Source organism: Schistocerca serialis, chromosome 2 (assembly GCF_023864345.2).
Source record: "Schistocerca serialis cubense isolate TAMUIC-IGC-003099 chromosome 2, iqSchSeri2.2, whole genome shotgun sequence".
Taxonomy (NCBI): domain Eukaryota; kingdom Metazoa; phylum Arthropoda; class Insecta; order Orthoptera; family Acrididae; genus Schistocerca; species Schistocerca serialis.
In genome coordinates, this window is record NC_064639.1 from 567,037,667 (window position 1) to 567,060,026 (window position 22,360).

The 22,360-nt window shown below is 44.7% G+C and overlaps 1 protein-coding gene across 1 annotated transcript; it reads left to right on the forward strand.

The window, feature by feature from the left end:
* Window positions 1-8,577: 8,577 nt before the first annotated feature.
* Window positions 8,578-22,195, forward strand: LOC126456235 (chymotrypsin-2-like). The gene is made up of 3 exons (XM_050091988.1): window positions 8,578-8,605; window positions 17,881-17,990; window positions 22,028-22,195. Exons 1-3 carry the CDS (start codon window positions 8,578-8,580, stop codon window positions 22,193-22,195), a joined length of 306 nt encoding a protein of 101 aa, XP_049947945.1.
* The last annotated feature ends 165 nt before the right edge of the window (window positions 22,196-22,360 follow it).

Sequence of the window (22,360 nt, forward strand, 5' to 3'; positions counted from 1 at the left end):
TCTTTTTCACGCCAAGAGGGAAAAGCTTTTTATATTTTTGTAGGGCGTGGAGAGATGCTGATGGCTTCTTGCATAAAACAGTTGTATGCTCAGTCCAATTTATATTTTCATCTGTTGTTACACCTACACTCTTTGCTGAAGGAGGGTAGTTGATATTTGTCCCATTTAAGGTTAAAGATGGTAAAGATCCACGATATTTCTGGCCAATGACCCTAGAATGCACAACCAGTACCGCTTAGGTTTTGGATAGGTTTTGCTTTAACCCTACACCCTAACCACTTAAGGTGTTTGCTGCGGCCACTGCGGTCGTGGCAACCGACAGCGGAACCATGTGCTACACAAATAATACGACCGCCTCTCCTTAATTCTATTTCTGTGCCGGGATATTAGAGTAGGGTAATGTTAATACCGCGAAAAGAGAAGTTGCTCACCAGCTAGTATCGGAACGTGTCCTTTATTTAGGTCATTCGCATCTACCGCTAAAGTAGTATTAATGTTACAAAGTAGAAAACAGTCAGTGTCGATCATGCTGCTGTGTAAATGGCGAAACCGCTTACACCGGTTGTCTTTCTCGAGTAGTACCCAGGAAGACGCATAACAAATGGTTCAAATGGCTCTGAGCACTATGGGACTCAACTGCTGAGGTCATTAGTCCCCTAGAACTTAGAACTAGTTAAACCTAACTAACCTAAGGACATCACACACATCCATGCCCGAGGCAGGATTCGAACCTGCGACCGTAGCGGTCTCGCGGTTCCAGACTGCAGCGCCAGAACCGCGCGGCCACTTCGGCCGGCGACGCATAACAAAGTGCCCCATTTAACCGGTATAGAACAACAGAGGTAAGGGGACAACTACTGAATATGTGAGGCGTCTTCTTTATAACTTGGAACCCCCCCCCCCCCCCTCCATTGCACGTCCTCCACCATTCTCCTTCTCCCCGCCTCCCTAATCCTCTCCCCCTCTCCCTCTCGTGAGGTACCCCGTAGCCGAGTAAAAATACGTGAAAATGAAATTTTTATTTAATTAAACATTTATTAAAACGGTTTAAGTTTTATTTATAAAGTGTATTAAATAGTGTTTTTCACACGTGATTAAATCACTTTATTTTACACGTGCCAAACCTGAATAGTATTCAGACAGATACAGACAGACGGAAAATTGTATTAACCGTGTTGACGGATCCCTAAATGAGTGACCTTTTATTGGTATATTATACACTTTCAGCGTCATTGAACCTTGACATGTTTTGCAGACGACAGTCAACATTGTGTGTACCTTCCTTAGAACGTCAGGCGGTATGTTTCCGTAGGTTTTCAATCTCTTGATTTATATGACGACTAAGAGAATTCTCGTCGGTGAACATCAGCTTAGATTCCTTCAACAAACGATATTCTTGCTCGCATGTGTGTTTCAACTTGTCGGCATGCCACGTAACAGACACATTGTAAAAGTCTTAACACAAATTCATACTGAACACAATAAAATCAGCTCTATACGCGTTGCAGAATATCACGACTAACTCCCTCAACCAAGTGATTTCGACCATCGCAACAGAAAACTCCCCTAATAAATTCTAACACTTGTGCGACACTTGTTTCAAATCGGTGAATCCCGGAGAAGCACACATGTAAAGAATTCAGTTCAAAGTGGGCCACAAAGATCGGTGGACAACTCTGATATTGTCTGTCCTCTGGATTAATTATATAAAACAAAATGTTATTCGTTATAATAACGTACCTTCTCTAAATTAAAAAGTTGATGTGAGATTTTCATTGCCACCTCCCCCCTTTTAAATGAGATTTAGTGAGATTTTAAGGGACCCCTCCCCCAGCCCAACCCTCGTTCCCATTTTGATTTCACGTAATTAATGGACGTCCCACAAGCGCATTGATAGTTAGCGAACAGGATTTTCTGTAGCTTCGGAATGGAAGGGCACATTTTCCAAAAGTTATTAACGCATATCTACCATACACTGCTGCCTCACTTGATAGTGGGTAAGCATTTGTGACAAGTTAAAACACTGTGGTGGACAGTAGGAATCGGATATCTGTCTGTCATCGTCAGTGCACTATCACTTTTGCTATCACGGCCGGATTAGTTTTACTAGTCCCTCCATACCTTGTATATTTCTCGTGCTAACGTCTTACAGGGGATGAGCGCATCATCAACGGCGTGGACGCATCCGACCGGTACCTCTACATGGCGGCCGTCTTCGCGGACGGGGCGACCCTGTGTGGCGGCACCTTCGTCTCGCGCAGCTGGATCCTCACCGCCGCGCAGTGCGTCGTCGGGTGGGTATCAACGGACGCCCACCTCAGCTTCGCCTTCAAGCTGGAAGTTCCAATTCAAGGGCGCGCTGCGCTTCACGTGTCCGAGGGAGTGGAATGAGGCGACTAAGTGATCCTCTCTTCCTAGCGATAAACATAAGGCATCTCATTTCAAAGGCAACCGTGAGGGGCGTACAATCAGTAATGCAAAGCACTTTTTCTGCGAGCAGGTTGGTTTTATTCAGTATTCCAATACATCATGTTATTCCCTACTCATCTGAATACAAGAAAATACTTTTAATCTTGGTTCAGTGCGACGGCCTTTTCTGAGGGTAGCTCAACAAACTTCAGACCTAATCGTGACACCTTGAGGCAGGACATCAAACTGAATAACCCCTTCACAGTCCCAGAAGACTGTCGCCATGACATCACCGGCTGAGGGTGTGACTTTGACCTTTTTCTTTGGAGGATTTTCATTTTGTTTCCGATTCAAAGAGATGAACCCACATTTCATCGCCTGTGACGAAGTTCAATACAAAATTGTTATGATCAGCATATGTAACGCACAAGCCATTCCACACAGACGGGCCTTCGTTGCTCTCCATGGCGTTCTACACTACTGGCCATTAAAATTGCTACACCACGAAGATGACGTGCTACAGACGCGAAATTTAACCGACAGGAAGAAGATGCTGTGAAATGCAAATGATTAGCTTTTCAGAGCATTCACACAAGGTTGGCGCCGGTGGCGACACCTACAACGCGCTGACATGAGGAAAGTTTCCAACCGATTTCTCATACACAAACAGCAGTTGACCGGCGTTGCCTGGTGAAACGTTGTTGTGATGCCTCGTGTAAGGAGGAGAAATGCGTACCATCACGTTTCCGACTTTGATAAAGGTCGGATTGTAGCCTATCGCGATTGCGGTTTATCGTATCGCGACATTGTTGCTCGCGTTGGTCGAGATCCATTGACTGCTGGCAGAATATGGAATCGGTGGGTTCAGGAGGGTAATACGGAACGCGGTGCTGGATCCCAACGGCCTCGTATTACTAGCAGTCGAGATGACAGGCATCTTATCCGCATGGCTGTAACGGATCGTGCAGCCACGTCTCGATCCCTGAGTCGACAGATGGGGACGTTTGCAAGACAACAACCATCTGCACGAACAGTTCGACGACGTTCGCAGCAGCATGGACTATCAGCTCGGAGACCATGGCTGCGATTACCCTTGACGCTGCATCACAGACAGGAGCGCCTGCGATGGTGTACTCAACGACGAACCTGGGTGCACGAACGGCAAAACGTCATTTTTTCGGATGAATCCAGGTTCTGTTTACAGCATCGTGATGGTGGCATCCGTGTTTGGCGACATAGCGGTGAACGCACATTGGAAGCGTGATGGTATGGGGTGCCATTGGCTACACGTCTCGGTCACCTCTTGTTCGCATTGACGGCACTTTGAACAGTGGACGTTACATTTCAGATATGTTACGACCCGTGGCTCTACCCTTCATTCGATCCGTGCGAAACCCTACATTTCAGCAGCGTAATGCACGGCCGCATGTTGCAGTTCCTGTACGGGCCTTTCTGGATACAGAAAATGTTCGACGGTTGCCCTGGCCAGCACATTCTCCAGATCTCTCACCAACTGAAAACGTCTGGTCAATGGTGGCCGAGCAACTGGCTCGTCACAATACGCCAGTCACTACTCTTGATGAACTGTGGTATCGTGTAGAAGCTGCATGGGCAGCTGTACCTGTGCACGCCAGCTAAGCTCTGTTTGACTCAATCCCCAGGCACATCAAGGCCGTTATTACGGCCAGAGGTGGTTGTTCTGGGTACTGATTTCTCAGGATCTATGCACCCAAATTGCGTGAAAATGTCATCACATGTCAGTTCTAGTATAATATATTTGTCCAATGAATACCCGTTTATCATCTGCATTTCTTCTTGGTGCAGCAATTTTAATGGCCAGTAGTGTATTAGGCGGTGAGGAATCCAGCGGCCACACACCTTTGAGTACCCTGACTGGTAGACGAGTATCTCATCACTACCAACACAGAAGTCAAGCGTGGTGTTTGATTATGATACATCGATAATCTCGAACCAGAATGGCCGCACGTTCCAACATCGCAGGAGTCACTACTGTAAGGGGCCAGGAGGCACGCGGGAGATCCGACAGGTTTGCGCGATCTTGTGCGCCTATAAATGTCAGTGATGCTCTGGTTTTCAGCCAAAATAACTTCAATGACAGTTCTCTGCTTGGCACGCCCCTCTGTTCCAGACACTATTTTGAAGAATACATACAGCCCCACCACCTGTCGGAATTTCATGAAACTATAGCGTCTGAAGCGGAAATATTCCTCAATGTCAAAAAACAAATTCAGCATTTCTTCAACCCAAATTGGCCCAGAAAAAAGTGCATTACTTATTGAACGTCCGTTTTACATCGTTGACGAAGAGAGACACAAAACTGGGTGCTTCGCTGAGAATGCGGCGTTGGTTCCCGTACTGATATGCGTGTTGCTGTCGCAGGTTCACCATCTGGGAGGTGTGGCTGGGAGTGACGAGTCTGGCGGGAGGTGATCCTGGTCGCATCACCATCGTGTCCGACAACGCCACCGCCAACCCCAGCTACAGCGGCAACAACTACGACATCGCCGTCATAAACACCATCGTCGTCGAGGCAGTCTGTCAGTACCCGCGTCTCTCTTCAACCATAAACTTAGTCAGATCACTATTATTACACATGGTAGAAGACACAATGTGGCACACTGTAGTATTTGTAATTTAAAAAGAAAAGCTTCTGCTAAAAGAACAGAATAAATTGTTGCAAAATCTTAGAAAAACTAAATACACTGAAGTGAAAGAACTCATGGGAGACCTCCTAATATCGCATCGTACTTCCTTTTGAGCGGTTTGCTGCAGCGACTCGACGTGGCATGAACTCAACAAATCGTTGGAAGTCCCCTGCACAAATATTGAGCCATGCTGCCTCTATAGCCGTCCGTAATTGCGAGAGTGTTGCCGGTGCAGAATTTTGAGTAGGGACTGACCTTTCGATTATGCCCCATAAATGTTCGAGGGGATTCATTTCCGGCCACCTGGGTGGCCAAATCATCCGCTGTAACTGTCCAGAATGTTCATCAAACCAATTGCGAACAGTTGTGGACCAGTGACATGGCGCGTTTCCATACACAAAAATTTAATCGTTGTTTGGGAGCAAGATCCATTAATTGGTGTAAATGGTCTCCAGGTAGCCGAAAATAACCTTTTCCAGTCAATTATAGTTTCGGTGGGACCAGAGAACCCAATCCATTCCATGTAAACACAACCCACTCCATTTTGGAGCCACTACCAAGATGCACAGTGCGTTGTTCACAACATGGGTCCATGGCTCGTTGGGTCTGCACCACACTCGAACCATACTATCACCTCTTTTCAACTGAAATCGGGACTCATCTGACTAGGCAGCGGTTTCTAGTGTCTAGGGCGCAACCGATAAGGCCACGAGCCCAGGAGAGGCGCTGCAGGCGATGTCGTGCTGTCAGCAAATGCACTCGCGTCGATCGTCTGCTGCCGCCAGATTTCGCCGCATTGTCCTAACGGATACGTTCGTCGTACATCCCACACTGATTTCTTCGTTTATTTCAAGCAGAGTTACTCTCTGTTAGCACTGACAACTCGCTGCTCTCGGTAGTCAAATGAAGGCCGTCGGCCACTGCGTTATCCGTGGTGAGAGTTAATGCCTGAACTCTGTTACTCTTGGCACACTCTTCGCACTGTGGATCTCGGAATATTGAATTCCCTACCGATTTCCGAAATGGAATGTCCCATGCGTCTATCTCCAACTACCATTCTCTGTTCAGAGTCTGTTACTTCACGTCGTACGACCATAATCACGCCGGAAATCTTTTCAGTGAGTCACGTGACTACAAACGTCTGCTCCGGCAATGCATTGCAATGCAATGCGTACGCCATACTGCCGCCATCTGTATATGTGCGTATCTCGATACCATAGATTTTGTCACCTCAGTATATTACTTTTGGTGAATCTGCTATGAATAAACCGAGAGTCATGAAAAAGCTGAAAACGATATGCTTCCAGAACTCCCTAGCACATCGACAACTGATGAAATCAAGGAAAACGTAAACGGAATGGTTGTCACAATGTCAGGCATCAATAAGGAGCACTACTTACAAGTTCAACCCCATCTGTGTGAAGCAAAGCGGAAAATCACGCAGACTTCTGGCGAAACAATTCCTGGATTTTGCACTACGGTAATGCACCTCGTCACACTTAGTTTTCTGTTCGTTAGTTTTTTGGCCAAAAGCAATACTTTAATGATGTCCAAGTCACCATGTTCGAAAGACATGCCCAAATGTAATTTTCTTGTTGCCAAAAATAAAGAAAGCCCTGAAAGGCCGTCCATTTACAAGCACAGATAAGATTAAAAACCCGTTTGTGAGAGACCTAAAAGCTATACGGAATTGGAAAAAACGCTGACATAAACGTATGATATTTTATGGAGCCTATTTTGAAGGACGTAAGTTGCAAGTGCTGCTCTGAAGTGAAGAAGCTGGCACAAGAGAGGAATTCGTAGCGGGCCGTATCAAACTAGTCAGAAGACTGTGGACTCAAAACAAAGCTTTGGAGGTGACAACACTGATGTAGATGTATTAAGTTCTTCATAAAAAACAAAAATTCTCGTAATTTTCTTAACACTTCACGTATGAATGAATCCAAACGGACTAAATGAATCTTCTCTTCTACAATTTTTGACAACAGATCGTTAAAAGTGCCTTTTTGTCAGTAAATCGTGGGGTTCGGGGAGAAGAACAGTCACAATAGATGCTTAATCAAACTCGGTAACACCTATTACCTGCAGATGTGTTATCACATAACCGATAGTGAAACTAAAAGCATTTCATAACTGTAGCTGATGTTGTGTTTTACTTGTATCGTAAAGCTGAATTATCACTAAAGACTTACTGCTTTTTTGCAGAACAGTAAATGAACTATAAATATACGTTTAATGTAAAGAATACCAACGTCGCTGTAATTTTAATAATTTTGTATGTAAGTTTCCGAACTCACACCCCAGCTTCAGACTTTTCATGCTTATTTCAAAAAATTACAGCCGATGCATACAGGGTGCTTTAAGATTCCTATTTCAGGCTTCTAGGGGTTGTAGAGGGCACTTGTAAAGTTGTTATCAGGAACCCATGTCCGGAAATGTACCGTTTGGATGTAAAATGGGTTTGAACATCCGATTACTTTCTAATCTCCCGCTTCACACAGCGGAGACGATGAGCTCTGAGTTGTGTACACTACAGGGGGTGTTCCAGTGGCGACATATGTGTTCATTGTAGAAGTCTATCTGTGGTGTCTATTTTCATACACACGCTGCACAAACCCTAGTGCACGTCGCTGGAGCAGCACAAAAAAAAAAAAACGGACAGGACGAAGATTAGAGTTTAACGCCCCGTCGAGAGCGAGGCGCGGAGCGTTTCAAGGACTGGGAAGGAAACCAGCCATGCCCTTTTCAAAGAAACCCATCATGACATTTGCCTGGTACGATTTAAAAACAATACGGATTACGGAAGAACTTACGGAGCACTATAGTCAACCATCACGATATTCGCCTGGAACGACTCAGGTAGATTACGGAGAACCTAAATCTTGCATTTAACGATTTAAGAAAATTACGGGAAACCTAAATCTTGCGGAGCACCACACTCAAATATCACGACATTTGCTTGGAACGACTTAGGAAAATTACGGAAAACCTAAATCTTGTGGAGCACCACAGTCTTAGCTGCGAACTTACCAATTTGTCATAGCCGCTGTTGAATTCGGACGAATATGGTATGTGAGGGACTGAGGCGATCTGGAAAACGTTACCAATATACGCGAAGTGCAGATCTGCCACTACAAATCGTATCGCGATGCGTGAGATTTGAAAGTGGACGGATCTTCATACTTTTTTTTTATAATCAAACGGTACATTCCCACATATGGATTCTTTATCTACTATATTCCCTCTACAACCTATTGAACCCCGTAACAGAAATAATGATGCACCCCTGCATAATCAGATGATGTAATACTGCATGATATTGCTACATCACGGTTAAGTAGGCCTAATAATAATTTGAGAATGCCAAGAAAAGCCAGAAAGTGAGACTGCAGCTAATGGCTGCGTGTCGCCGTCGTCGTCGTCTCTTGTTGCAGACCTCGCGCCAGCGGACCTGCCGTTTCGCTCTGACACGCCGGCCAGTCTCATCGGAGAGGTGGCCGTCATGACGGGCTGGGGAGCCACTGTGGCAGGTATGTGCCTCCAGGTCTCCTCTGCACCTTCAGTCAAAACTGACGCAGAAAAACCAACAACACATTAAACTGCCCCTATGAACATGAGATGTAATTCGCTTACTCGCAGTTAATTAATTAATTATTATTTAAATAGCTTACGCCCACGCTCGAGCACTAAAATCAAACATTATACAACAGCGCGCTCAATGAATAAGTTTAGATCTTAGCACTCAATAATTTCTTCCTTTCCCAAAACTTTTTCTTTCGTAATGATCTGGCGGCTTTTGCTTCTGCGGGCATGACATTTACTGGTAAACCAAAACATTATGACCACTACCCATGGCTAGATTAGACGTCGTGTGGTTGTGTGCCGAGCACGTGACGCGGTAACTGAAGTATGTAAGTGGAGCGGCACGGACAGGGTATCACCTGAGCGAAGATATATGCTACAAACGGGGGAATCCATTGAGATAGGCGTTGTTAAGGGGGGTAGGACGTGAAACGGGCCGACTTGGAGCAGGAGAGGCACCACAGGGCATTTTAATTTACACTGTATTTACTTTTACAAATAAATTCATAAAACTTTGTTAGCATGACCAGGAATGATTCAGGATTCACGCTCATAGCAGAGGAAGTTCAAAAACATAACAAAACAAATTTTTTTACATGTGAAATTTGATCTTTTTTCACTTGGTATTGGCTGCATTTGTTGCTGTAGGTACACTTTCTTCATAAGTAAGAGAGATTCTTGAATGAATTTTGCACAACATGCAAACCATACTTACAGGTGTATGAAACTCTAGAATTTCCCAAATCTGTTAAAAACTGTGGTAAAAATTGAGATAATTAACTATAAAATTCGAGTTTTCTCTAAACACGAAGTTTAAAACGTAACAGCCCATTCATTTTTCCATAGATTAAATAAATTCTCGAGTTTCATACACCTGTAAGTATGGTTTGTAAGCTGTGCAAAATTCATCGGAGATTCTCTCTTACTTATGAAGAAAAGTGTACCTATAGCAACAAATGCAGCCAACAGTAAGTGAAAAAAATCATGAAATTTAACATTTAAAAAATATTATTTTTTGTGTTTTTGAACTTCCACTGCTATGAGTGTGAATCCTGAATCCTTCCTGGTCATGCTGACAAAGTGTTATGAATTTATTTATAAAAGTATAGACAGTGCAAATTAAGATGTCCTGTGGTGACTCTCCTTCTCGAAGTCGGCCCGTTTGACGTCCTACCCCCCCCTTAACAAAAGGCAGATTATTACTAAGCAGAGCCTGTGAACGAGCATCTCGAAAACGGGGAAGCTGGTCGAATGTCCACATGCTACTGTCGAGAGCATCTACAGAAAGAGGTAGAGAGACAGTGAAACAACCACTAGGTGCTCAATGGTTCGTCGTCCACGACTCTTCACAGAACGTGATTCAAATGGCTCTAAGTACTATAGGACTTAACATCTGAGGTCATCAGTCTGCTAGACCTAGAACTACTTAAACCTAACTGACCTAAGGACATCACACACATCAATGCCCGAGGCAGGATTCGAACCTGTGACAGTAACAGCAGCGCGGTTCCGGACTGAAGCACCTAGGCCGGCCGAAGTGGCCGTGCGGTTAAAGGCGCTGCAGTCTGGAACCGCAAGACCACTACGGTCGCAGGTTCGAATCCTGCCTCGGGCATGGATGTTTGTGATGTCCTTAGGTTAGTTAGGTTTAACTAGTTCTAAGTTCTAGGGGACTAATGACCTCAGCAGTTGAGTCCCATAGTGCTCCGAGCCATTTGCACCATTTTTTTGAAGCACCTAGAACCGCTCGGCCACATCGGCCGGACCGCAGAACGTGGGTTTGGAGGCTTGTCTGCTCTGTAAAGTAAGAAAGATCTGTGGTATCTGTGGCGTCTCTGACGAAAGAGCACAATGCTGGTGCTCACACAAATGTTTCAGAGCACATTGTTCATCGTACATTGTTGAACATCGAGATTCGCATCAGATCGCCTCGTCGTGGTCACATGTTGACCTAACGACAACGTAAATTGCGATTGCAATGGGCATGGGACCATAGGATTCGACCGTAGATCAATGGATACGTTTCAGTTCTTCCGGTGAATCACATTTTTGCTACACTAGGTCGTTGGTCGTTTCGGCGATCGCTGTCAACGAGGTGAACGGCGTCTCGAATCCTGCAGTGCCCCAAGGACGCAGACTGCTGAGACTATGCTGTGGGAGACACTCTCCTGCTCTTGCATGGGACCTGTGGTAGTAATCGAAGACACACTGACAGCTGCGAACCACATGCACCCTCCATGCTTGGTGTCTCCCCCGACGGCGATGACATTTTCAGCAGTACAGTTTTCCGTATCTCGGAGCCAGTATTACGCTACAGTGGTTTGAGGAGCACTGTAGTGAACTCACTGTTGCAAATCCTATGGAACCCATCTGGATTGCTATCAGGTGCCATCACCACGTACGCAAACTAGCGGTCCGTTATTTAAGCGAATTACTTGACCTGCGCGTAGACATCTAATGCCACACACCTCCACAAACCTACCAGAAAACTGTCGGTTCCTTGATACCCAGAATCAGTGACGTATTTCGTTCCAAATACGGTCAAACAAGGCACTAAGCAGGTGGTCATAAAGGTTTGGCTCATCAGTGTACGCACTTGTTCTTCAGCAGTATTTTCTCTTTCCTATGTTTAATTTGATGTTTGGTAATGTTCAATTCATTTAGATCCAATTTCACTACTTTAAACCAGCTGCTTCTTGTCTAGTATTCAGTAGGCGAGAAATGTGGTCAAAAATTGCAACCTTACTTTTTCACATCGTGTCAACAATGGATTGACTTTCTTAGTAAACCACCGTACTGGGCAAGAATCTCCAGCGACCATTAACTTGGTGTTTTATGTTGATAACAGTTCAGAGTATTCGTCTACCAACTTTCTACAACTTATCAGTTGTTGCTTGAGTGTTTAGTTTAAATTTTGTTTCACTTGCGTTCTTTACCTCCGGTTTAACGACAGAGGAATAATGCCGAAGTTTAGTATTTTTTGAAAGAGATCGTTTTTTGTAAGTTGGTCAAGTAGTTCTTTGTGCTCGTTGTAGTTGTAATGTTCTACTGTCTCTTGATGCTCTTTCATTGGCAATCCAAGCAATAATCTCACGTGACCGTAAAAATACTCTAGCGTAAAAGTGCAGGGTACTACTCTCACAGCATCTTTTCAAACGTAAAAACTGAGGAAGACAGTACTAACCCAGAAAAAAAATCTTTCCTAATGAAGCTAAATTACGTAGTACAACCGATGCAAGGGACCCTAGAAGTTGACTGTAGCAGAGAAACAAAGCTCGCTTCAACAGAAGAACTCTTCTACAATTTAGTAAAGACTTACATTTGAGGAAGATATTGATACTTTCTGTAAGATTAAATCTGTGTTCTGGATCGGGAGGAAGTTTAAAATCAGCGTACACTCCGCTGCAGAGTGGTAATTCATTCTCGAAACAATCCCTTAGATTGTGGCTAAACCATTTCTTCGCAGTATCCTTTCGTCCAGGAGTACTAGTCCAGCAAGGTTTGCAGAGAGCTATTGTATGTACTGGCGGAAGGGGAGGGAGGGGGCATTGTGATTCGTGCTTGCTGAGCTCTGTCGGTAAGAGCAATTGCCTTCGAAATGCAAACACTGTAGGTTCGAATCCTGGGCCGGCACTGTTTCAATCTGCCAGGAAGTTTCAAATCAGCACACAACCCGCTGCAGAGCGAAAATTCGTTCTGGAGGAAGATATTTCTAAACTTGATGCTACAAGGTACACAACACGAAATAAGACGGAAAAATTCAAAATTCACTATCGACTATGTTGGGTGTAACACGTGTGCAAATAAACAAAAATTAGTAGAAGGCAGGAGTAAGGGAACGCTGAAATCAAGTGAGTCAAAAGACTGGTGACTTAAAAATGCAAGCGATAATCGTATACCTCTTCTAATCGGATGTGAAGGCCAGGAATCGAACACAGTCCCCTTCGGTTAACAATCCGCCGGGCTGACCGCGCAGCTGCCGAGGCAGGTGTTGCCTTACGTCTATTGACACATCCCATCGGTCCGCAACGTTTCGAGATTGGATTCGTAAGAAATAGAGAAAACTGTGTGTTATATAGTCTTCCCCCAGTTGAATACAACGCACAGAAATCCATACAACCATGTGAAACTGTCAGAAGAATCCTTCTTTGGGATATTGTGCAACTCGCGCATTACGTTGATTAGAATCTCGGTTATGTTGGCGAAGCGTTTGCATTTTAATCAAGTAGTGGCATGTGCCCATAGGTCGTTGTTTTTGTTCAGAAGACGAGGTGTGCGACACAAACTTTGCACACACTTTTCGGTTCTTGATGACATTCTGGAGAGGGTCTTCAGCACTTCATTTACAGATGTTGCTGTGCACTGATCGACACAACAATGTTTACGCACTACAGTCGCACACCCTCAACTTGACACTACTTGCTCACAACCGACTAGTCGAACGTACATATTTTGTTTACAGTTGGTGGTTTAAGCTGTCCCGATAGTTACTGCGTCGACGTCGCTTCTACACCAGGAATAAAATCAGTCTCGGTGCTTTTTCGAGAGACAGCGTACACTACACGTTTAATACATGGTGAAAGTTTGTGATGTGTTTTGTATGTGTCTAAAATAGCAGACCGCTCGGCAGTGTTGTCACATGAAGTACGGTGTGTTACTGACCACCTGGCCTTGTACTCCGGGATGCATTGATTGACCACATTGTTAATGGAAGGATTCGTACAAAGAACTCGATGTATGGACCAGTATATAGTGAAAGGACCGGTTGAACAGATCATGCATGGGAATCCACATGGAGAATTATGTTGAGAGGCTATAGAGTGGCAGTTAAATCGAAATGTAGCACATTTTTGTATCTTATGACACTACGTGCCCAGCCCAGTAGGTTATCAAAGTCATTTAAGTTACAGGAAGACTACGTTGACACACACACACACACACTACACACACACACACACAAATAATGTGTGTGAAATCTTAAGGGACTTAACTGCTAAGGTCATTAGTCCCTAAGCTTACACACTACTTAACCTAAATTATCCTAAGGACAAACAAACACACCCAAGCCCGAGGGAGGACTCGATCCTCCGCCAGGACTAGCCGCACAGTCCATGACTACAGCGCATAAGACCGCTCGGCTAATCCCGCGCGGCACACACACAAATACGCGCAAAAAAATATCATTTCGACAGGTATGGTATAACATACCTTCGACTTATGGAGAGGTTCAAAATGGCTCTGAGCACTATGGGACTTAACATCTGAGGTCATCAGTCCCCTAGAACTTAGAACTACTTAAACCTAACTAACCTAAGGACATCACACACATCCATGCCCGAGGCAGGATTCGAACCTGCGACCGTAGCAGTCGCGTGGTTCCAGACTGAAGCGCCTAGAACCGCACGGCCACCGTTATGGAGAGGGATCAGACAATTGCGACTATTTAAGGGGTGGGAGAAAAAAGAAGAAATTAAATACACTGAGATAACAAAAATTATTGAATACCTCCTAATGTCGTGTGGGGCCTCATTTTTCCCGATATAGAGCAGCAACTCGATTTGGAATGGCTTCAGCAAGTCGTTGGAAATCCCTAGCAGAATACTGAACCACGCTGCCTCTCTAGTCATCTGTAGTTGCGAAATTGTTGCCGGTGTAGGAGTTTGTGCACGAACTGACCTCTCGATTATGTCCCATAAGTATTCGATGAGTGACCAAATCATTCACTCGAACTGTCCAGATTGTTCTTCAAACCAATCGCGAACAATCGTGGCATGGTGAGATGACTCATAGTCATCCATAAAAGTTACATCGTTGTTTGGGACATGTGGCCCAGCGGTTCTAGGCGCTTCAGTCTGGAACCGCGCGACCGCTACGGTCGCAGGTTCGGATCCTGCCTCGGGCATGGATGTGTGTGATGTCGTTAGGTTAGTTAGGTTTAAGTAGTTCTAAGTTCTAGGGGACTGATGATCTCAGATGTTAAGTCCCATAGTGCTCAGAGCCATTCGAACCATTTTCTTTGGGACATGAAGTCGATGAACGATTACAAATGGTCTCTAAGTAGTCGAACACATTCATTTCCAGTCAATGATCGGTTCAGCTGGACCGGAGGACCCAGTCCATTCCATGTAAACTCAGCGCACATCAATATGAGGCCACCACCAGATTGCACGGTGCCTTGTCGACGACAAGGGTCCATCGCTTCCTGGGGTCTGCGCCTTACTCCAGTCCTACCATTAGCTCTTACCTACTAAAATCGGGGCTCATCTGACGCAAGCCACGGTTTTCCAGTGATCTAGGTTACCGCCTATATGGTGACTAGCCCAGGCGAATCGCTGCAGACGACGACGTGCTGTTAGCAAAGGCTCTCGCGTTGGTCGTCTGCAGGTTAACACCAAATATCGCCAAATTTTCCTAACGGATATGTTCGTCGTGCGTCCAACATTGATTTCTGCGTTTATTTCACGTCGAGTTGCTTGTCTGTTAGCACTGACAACTGTACGCAAACGTCGATCCTCTCGGTCATTAAGTGAAGACCGTCGGACACTGCGTTGTCCGTTGTGAGAGTTAACGCCTGGAGTTTGGTATTCTCGGCACACCCTTCGTGCTGTGTATCTCGCAATATTGAGTTCTTGAACGATTTCCGGAATGGAACGTCCCATGCATCTAGCTCCAACTACTATTCCTTGTTCAAAGTCTGTTAATTCCCGTCGTGCGGTCGTAATCACCACGAATCGCCCAAGTACAAATGACAACTCCGTCAACTCACTGCCCTTTTATGCCTTACTTACGGGACACTACCACCCTCTGCATATGTTCATATCGCTACATCGTGACTTTTGTCACCTCAGAATACATCCTGCATGTTGTTATACCATTTGGGATTGCTGAAGGGAAAAGCTGTGCGGGATCCCTTGATAAGCTATTCTAACCTCAAGTGTGCAAAAAATAGGTATATTGCTTGAGATTTCAGCTAGAGAAATGTGCGCAAGAGTAGAATTAAACTCTTCGAGTACTTAATGGGCTACACATTTTCCTTTCCGTTATTATTCACGATATTTTGCTATTAATTTTGAGCTGATTAATTTTTCCATTTTCTCTCAAAGTCCCATTAACATGTGCCCAAGAGACTGCTGGTACTACACGCAGTAAAGGATATTCTTATGTTCGGTCACTGTGTGATTGAAATATTATTTTTCCTCTCGGTTTCACATAAGCACAGCATACCGCATCAACACAATGCCACGAAGAGTCGATGCATTTTTATAATTTGCCTTAATGGTCCAGGTACGGCAGAAGGACAAAATCACAAGTGAAGCTAGTTATTCAATCAGTCATATCTTGTTCCTTTTTATATACTTCATCTCACTACTTTTCTAGGTAAAAAGTCGCACGACAGCTTATACCTGTAGCTGTACTTCGTTCTTTGTGCTATCATTCAGCCTATGAATGACAGTACACAAAAGATTACGCATCCATGGGTTCTTTGTTGTTGTTGTTGTGGTCTTCAGCCCTGAGACTGGTTTGATGCAGCTCTCCATGCTACTCTATCCTGTGCAAGGTTCTTCATCTCCCAGTACCTACTGTAGGCCTACATTCTTCTGCATCTGCTTAGTGTATTCATCTCTTGGACTCCCTCTACAATTTTTACCATCAACGCTGCCCTCCAATACTAAATTGGTAATCCCTTGATGCCTCAGAATATGCCCTACCAATTGATCCCTTCTTCTACTCAAGTTGTGCCAAAAATTTTCTTTTTTCTCCAATTACATTCAATACCCCCACATTAGTTACGTGATCTACCCATCTAATCTTCAGCATTCTTCTGTAGCACCACATTTCAAAAGCTTCTATTCTCTTCTTGTCCAAACTATTTATCGTCCATGTTTCAATTCCATACATGGCTACACTCCATACGAATACTTTCAGAAACGACTTCCTGACACTTAAATCTATACACGATGTTAACAAATTTATCTTCTTCAGAAACGCTTTCCTTGCCATTGCCAGTCTACATTTTATATCTTCTCTACTTCGCCCATCATCAGTTATTTTGCTCCCCAAATAGCAAAACTCCTTTACTACTTTAAGTGTCTCATTTCCTAATCTAATTCCCTCAGCATCATCCGCCTCAATTCGACTACATTCAATTATCCTCGTTTTCCTTTTTTTGATGTTCATCTTATATCCATTCCGTTCTACTGCTCTTCCAGGTCCTTTGCTGTCTCTGACAGAATTACATTGTCATCTGCAAACCTAAAAGTTTTTATTTCTTCTCCATGGATTTTAATTCCTTCTCCAAATTTTCCTTTTGTTTCCTTTATCGCTTGCTCAATATACAGATTGAATAACATCGGGGATAGGCTACAACCCTGTCTCACTCCCTTCCCAACCACTGCTTCCCTTTCATGCCCCTCCACTCTTACAACTGCCATCTGGTTTCTGTACAAATTGTAAATAGCCGTTCGCTCCCTGTATTTTACCCTTACCATCTTGAGAATTTGAAAGAGAATATTCCAATCAACATTGTCAAAAGTTTTCTCTAAGCCTACAAATGCTAGAAACGTAGGTTTGCCTTTCCTTAATCTTTCTTCTAAGATGAGTCATAAGGTCAGTATTGCCTCACGTGTTCCAACATTACTACGGAATCCAAACTGATCTTCCGCGAGGTCGGCTTCTATCAGTTTTTCCATTCGTCTGTAATGAATTCACGTTAGTATTTTGCAGCTGTGACTTATTAAACTGATAGTTGGGTAATTTTCACATCTGTGAACACCTGCTTTCTTTGGGATTGGAATTATTATATTCTTCTTGAAGTCTGATGGTATTTCGCCTGTCTCATACATCTTGCTCACCAGATGGTAGAGTTTTGTCAGGACTGGCTCTCCCAAGGCTGTCAGTAGTTCTCATGGAATGTTGTCTACTCCGGGGGCGTTGTTTCTTTAGTTAATCAATAATCTGAAACTTTTCGCCTTTGTCGAGTTGTGTAAGTTTACTGCTCCTCATATGTGCAATAAGTCCGAAGGGCTGACTGCATCCTTCTCTGTTCAGAGTGAAGCTCTTGTCCACTAGGAGTGAGGCGGCAACGCTTTCATCGTAGTCAAAATTCTGCGTAGAGGAGAGGTGCGGCAGTATTTCTTCCCATGAATGTTTGCACGTGGAGCAGCAGCACCGCTGCAGTGAGTCAGAAGCCAGTTGCCGCTAGCCTAGGCTTCGCCTGTTGCAGGAGGGCCGACGGAGACGACTCTGAAGAGCGCCAACGGCAGCTTCGCCGGGGAGTGCGGGGCTGGCTACCACGTGTGCATCTACACGTACAACCAGGTGGACGTCACCACGGTGAGTAGCTGGCCGCAGCCACGAGGGAACTGAGGTACACCAAATGGCCCGAGAGAGAGTTGCAAATAAAGCTGTGCAAGTTGAAAGACTTGACCACAAAGACTGAACACCAGCGGGAAATCCCTTGTAGGCAGGGGCCACTGTCGATGTATGCATTAGAAGCGTAGATGTTGAAGTGCCAAGTGGTCCATCCCTGCAGTCCCATATTAAGTGATGTAAACAATCCTAAAACAAGGGGTAAGTCAATCATAGTTGTGCAGCTGACCACAAGAGTTTACCCAGTAAGACATCGATTGTGTTGCTGTTATGTCCGACTCATGTCATACAGCTTTGCATGCAAGTCTATTTTCCGCAAGCCTCTTCATCTCTGCATAGGTACTGCTCCCTACGTAGTATGAACGCACTTACTACACTCAAGCCTTGATCTATCTATATAATTTTAACCCCTCTCCCCCCAATCCCCCAAATTACACACACACACTTCTTTCTGTTACGAAACTGACGATTCCTTGATGCCCCAACATCAAGCTAGTTACATGTTCCACAGATCATCTTAGCGATTCTTTTATCGACATGTTTTGCAACGAACCACTTTACAGGGCCCGTTCATTGTTAACATTAATGAACACATTATTTTGTAGCCCCACTCATGCAACTCTACGGGAAAACTAGAGCTTTTTATTGTATTTATTTCTACAAGCTACCAGTTTTTAAACAGAAATCTGTCCATGGAATGGAAGGAGTTGTCCAGGACAAATGATGTGAGGTTAAATTTTAAACTTGTTTTGCTACCTGTCAGCCATTGCATATTACTGGGAAAACGATAAAAAAATTTCGTTACTGCTTCCGGAGCCCCATTCTGAGCTACTGACAGTGTGATGTGTCCTATCAATCAATCCCTCCTCAAAGTCAAGCAGTGCCACATTTTTTTCCCATATTTGATTCACTACCTATTGGTTACTTATTTCATCTACCCAAGTGACCTTCACCATTCTTCTGCATCATCGCATTTAAAAAATTTTCTATTCTCTTCTTCTCTCAACTGTTTATCGTCCACCTTCACGTCCGTACAAGATTAAACTCCATACAAATGCCTTGAGGTAATACTTTCTAACTCTTGAATACACATATGAAAGAGTAAGCGTGGTTCGATTCATAGAGACAGACTACTCTTTCCGGATAAATCTGTGTCTATTTGACTAAATCGAAAAAATTATTAATTATTGCACTCTCTGGTATTAAGTGTTATCCGGTACATGCGCGGGAGAGGAACATGTTTTTCTACGCTCTGTCACTCCATTACTACAGTGATACTGATATAAATAATGGTACTAAAAAGTGGGTGAAATCGTTAAAACCTATTAAGACCCCAAGACTGGATTTCTGCCGAGTTCTATACAGATTTCCAAGCCAATTAAAACCATTTTTTACATTTATCTACCACACTTCTCTTGAGCAGTGAACTACTGCCAGTCTAATTGTCTGCTTTCTTTACCTCGGCCATCGTCATCTATTTTGATGTCCAAATAGCAAAACCCGTCTACTATTTTTAATGTCTCGTTTCCTAATCTAATTACCTCAGACAACACCTGAATACCTAACCTCATGTCCGCCCCCTCAGCTGAGTCGTCAGCACGTCGGGTTGCGACGCAGCGGATTCGCGTTCGATTCCCGGCTGGTTTGGAGATTTGCTCCACTTGGGTCTGGGTGTTATGCTGGGCTCACCATTATTTCATCACCATCGTCACACAAGTTGCCCAGTGTGGCGTCAACTAAAAAAGATTTGCAACGAGGCGGTCGAATTTCCCCAGGTGGTGCCTCCCACCATCAGCTCCATACAACCATTTCATGTCACCATCCAAGTTTTGCTTTTGTTGATACTCATCATAAGGGCTATCCTCTTTTCAAGACACAGCCCATTCCATTCCGACTCTGACTGAATTACAATGTCATCCGCCATGAGCTCCTATTCTGATTCCACAGTTCTCCTTGTTTCCTTTACTGCTTGTTCGACGAGTAGATTGTATAACGTGGGAGATACGCTACAAACCTCGTTCCCTTTTCAACTGCTGCATCTGTTTCATGTCCTTCAACTATTCAGCTGTTTTTTGGCTTTTACACAAGTTGTAAGTAATCTCACGTACCGTGTATTTCATTCCTGTTACTTTCAGAACTTCAAAGAATGTGTTCCAATCAACGTCACCAGAACGTCCTGACGGATTAAACCTGTGTGCCAGACTTGGTCTCAAACCAAAATTCTGTGCCTTAGGCAAAAAGTCTGTGTCCTGGAAGGGCATATAGTTTTAATCTTCCAGGATGTTTCAAATAAACGCACAGTCCACTGTCCAGTGAACGTTCATCGAGGAACATTGTCAAATGCCTTCTCAAAAACTATAAATGTTGTGAATACAGGTTTTCTTCAACCTGTCTTCTAAGATACACTGTGTGATCAAAGGTATCTGGACACCTGGCTGATAATGACTTACAAGTTCGCGGCGCCCTCTATCGCTAATGTTAGAATCCAACATAGTGTTGGCTCACTCTTAGCCTTGATGACAGGTTCCACTCTCGCAGCCATACGTGCAATCAGGTGCTGGAAGGTTTCTTGGGGAATGGCAGCCCATATTTCACGGAGTGCTGCACTGAGGAGAGGTACCGATGTCGGTCGGTGAGGCCTGGGTCGGCGTTCCAAAACGCCCCAAAGGTGTTCTGTAGAATTCAGGTCGTGTAAAAACTCCGCCACAGGCCGTGCATTATGAACAGGTGTACGATCGTGTTGAGAGATGCAATCGCCGTCCCCTATTTGCTCTTCAACAGTGGGAATCAAGAAGGTGCTTAAAACATCAATGTATGACTGTGCTGTGATAATGCCACGCAAAACGACAACGGGTACAAGCCCCATCCATGAAAAACACGACCACACCGTAACACCACAGCCTCCGAATTTTACTGTTGCCACTACACACGCTGGCAGATGACGTTCGCCGGGCATTCGCCATACCCACACCCTGCCATCGGATCGCCACATTGTGCACCGTGATTCGTCACTCCACACAACGTTTTCCACTGTTCAATTGTCCAATGTTTACGCTCCTTACACCAAGCGAGGCGTCGTTTGGCATTTACTTGCGTGAAGTGTGGCTTACGATCAGCGGCCCGACCATGAAATCCAAGTTTCGTTATGTCACGCCTAACTATCATAGTACTTGCAGTGGATCCGGATGAAGTTTGGAATTCTTGTCTGATGGTCTGGATAGATGTCTGCCTATTACACATTACGACCCTCTTCAACTGTCGGCGGTCTCCGTCAGTCAACAGACGAGGTATGCCTGTACGCTTTTGTGCTGTACGTGTCCCTTCACATTTCCAGTTCAGTATCACATCGGAGACACTGGACCTAGGGATGTTTAGGAGTGTGGAAATCTCGCCTACACACTATGACACAAGTGACACCCACTCACCTGACCATGTTCGAAGTCCGTGAGTTCCGCAGTCCGCCCCATTCTGCTTACTCACGACGTCTAATGACTACTTAGGTCGTTGATATGGACTACCTGGCAGCAGGTGGCAGCACAGTGCACCTATAATGTGGAAAACGTATGTTTTTGGGGGTGTCCGGATACTTTTGATCACATAGTGTAAATCGTAGTGTCAGTAATCCCTCGCGTGTTCCTACATTTCTCTGGAATTCAAACTGATGTTCCCCAAGGTTGGCTTCTACTAGTCTTTCTTGTCTTCCACAAATAAATTGTCTCATTATTTTGCAACCATGACTTATTAAACTGATAGTTCTGTATTTCATAGCGATCAACATCAGCATTCTTTGGAACTGGAATTACTGTAAAGATGAAAACGATACACATAGCTTTTCCCAGGCACTTTGTATGGCGTCTGAAAGGATGACTGTAAACATCTGAAATACGTTGTAAAGCACGATGCGTTCAATGCCGCACGTTCATTTTTTGTCACAGTTGTGTGTAGTTTTTCATTTTGTGCCCACGGCTTTAGTGGTACGTATTACACACGTGTGTTTTCAGGGGGACTACGGTGGCCCTCTGGCGGTGGCGGGCGGTGCAGTGGGCAGCTATAAGGTGGTGGGCGTCGCCATCGGCACCGATCTCTCTGGTAACCGGTCCGTCTTCACCAACGTCTACCAGAACCTCGACTGGATCGCCTCTGTCACCGATCTCCCCATCTACGATTAGCGCTACGACGCTGGCATTTCACAAGTACAACCACATGATGCACTGCCCCTCTCAGAGGACAATTCGTGTGGTGCTCTGGTACCTGCTCGGCGCACGTGTCGTAACGCCCATCAGCGACTCAACTGCGGAAGCCGTATGAATTCTGACATCGGGTGCTGATAGGCT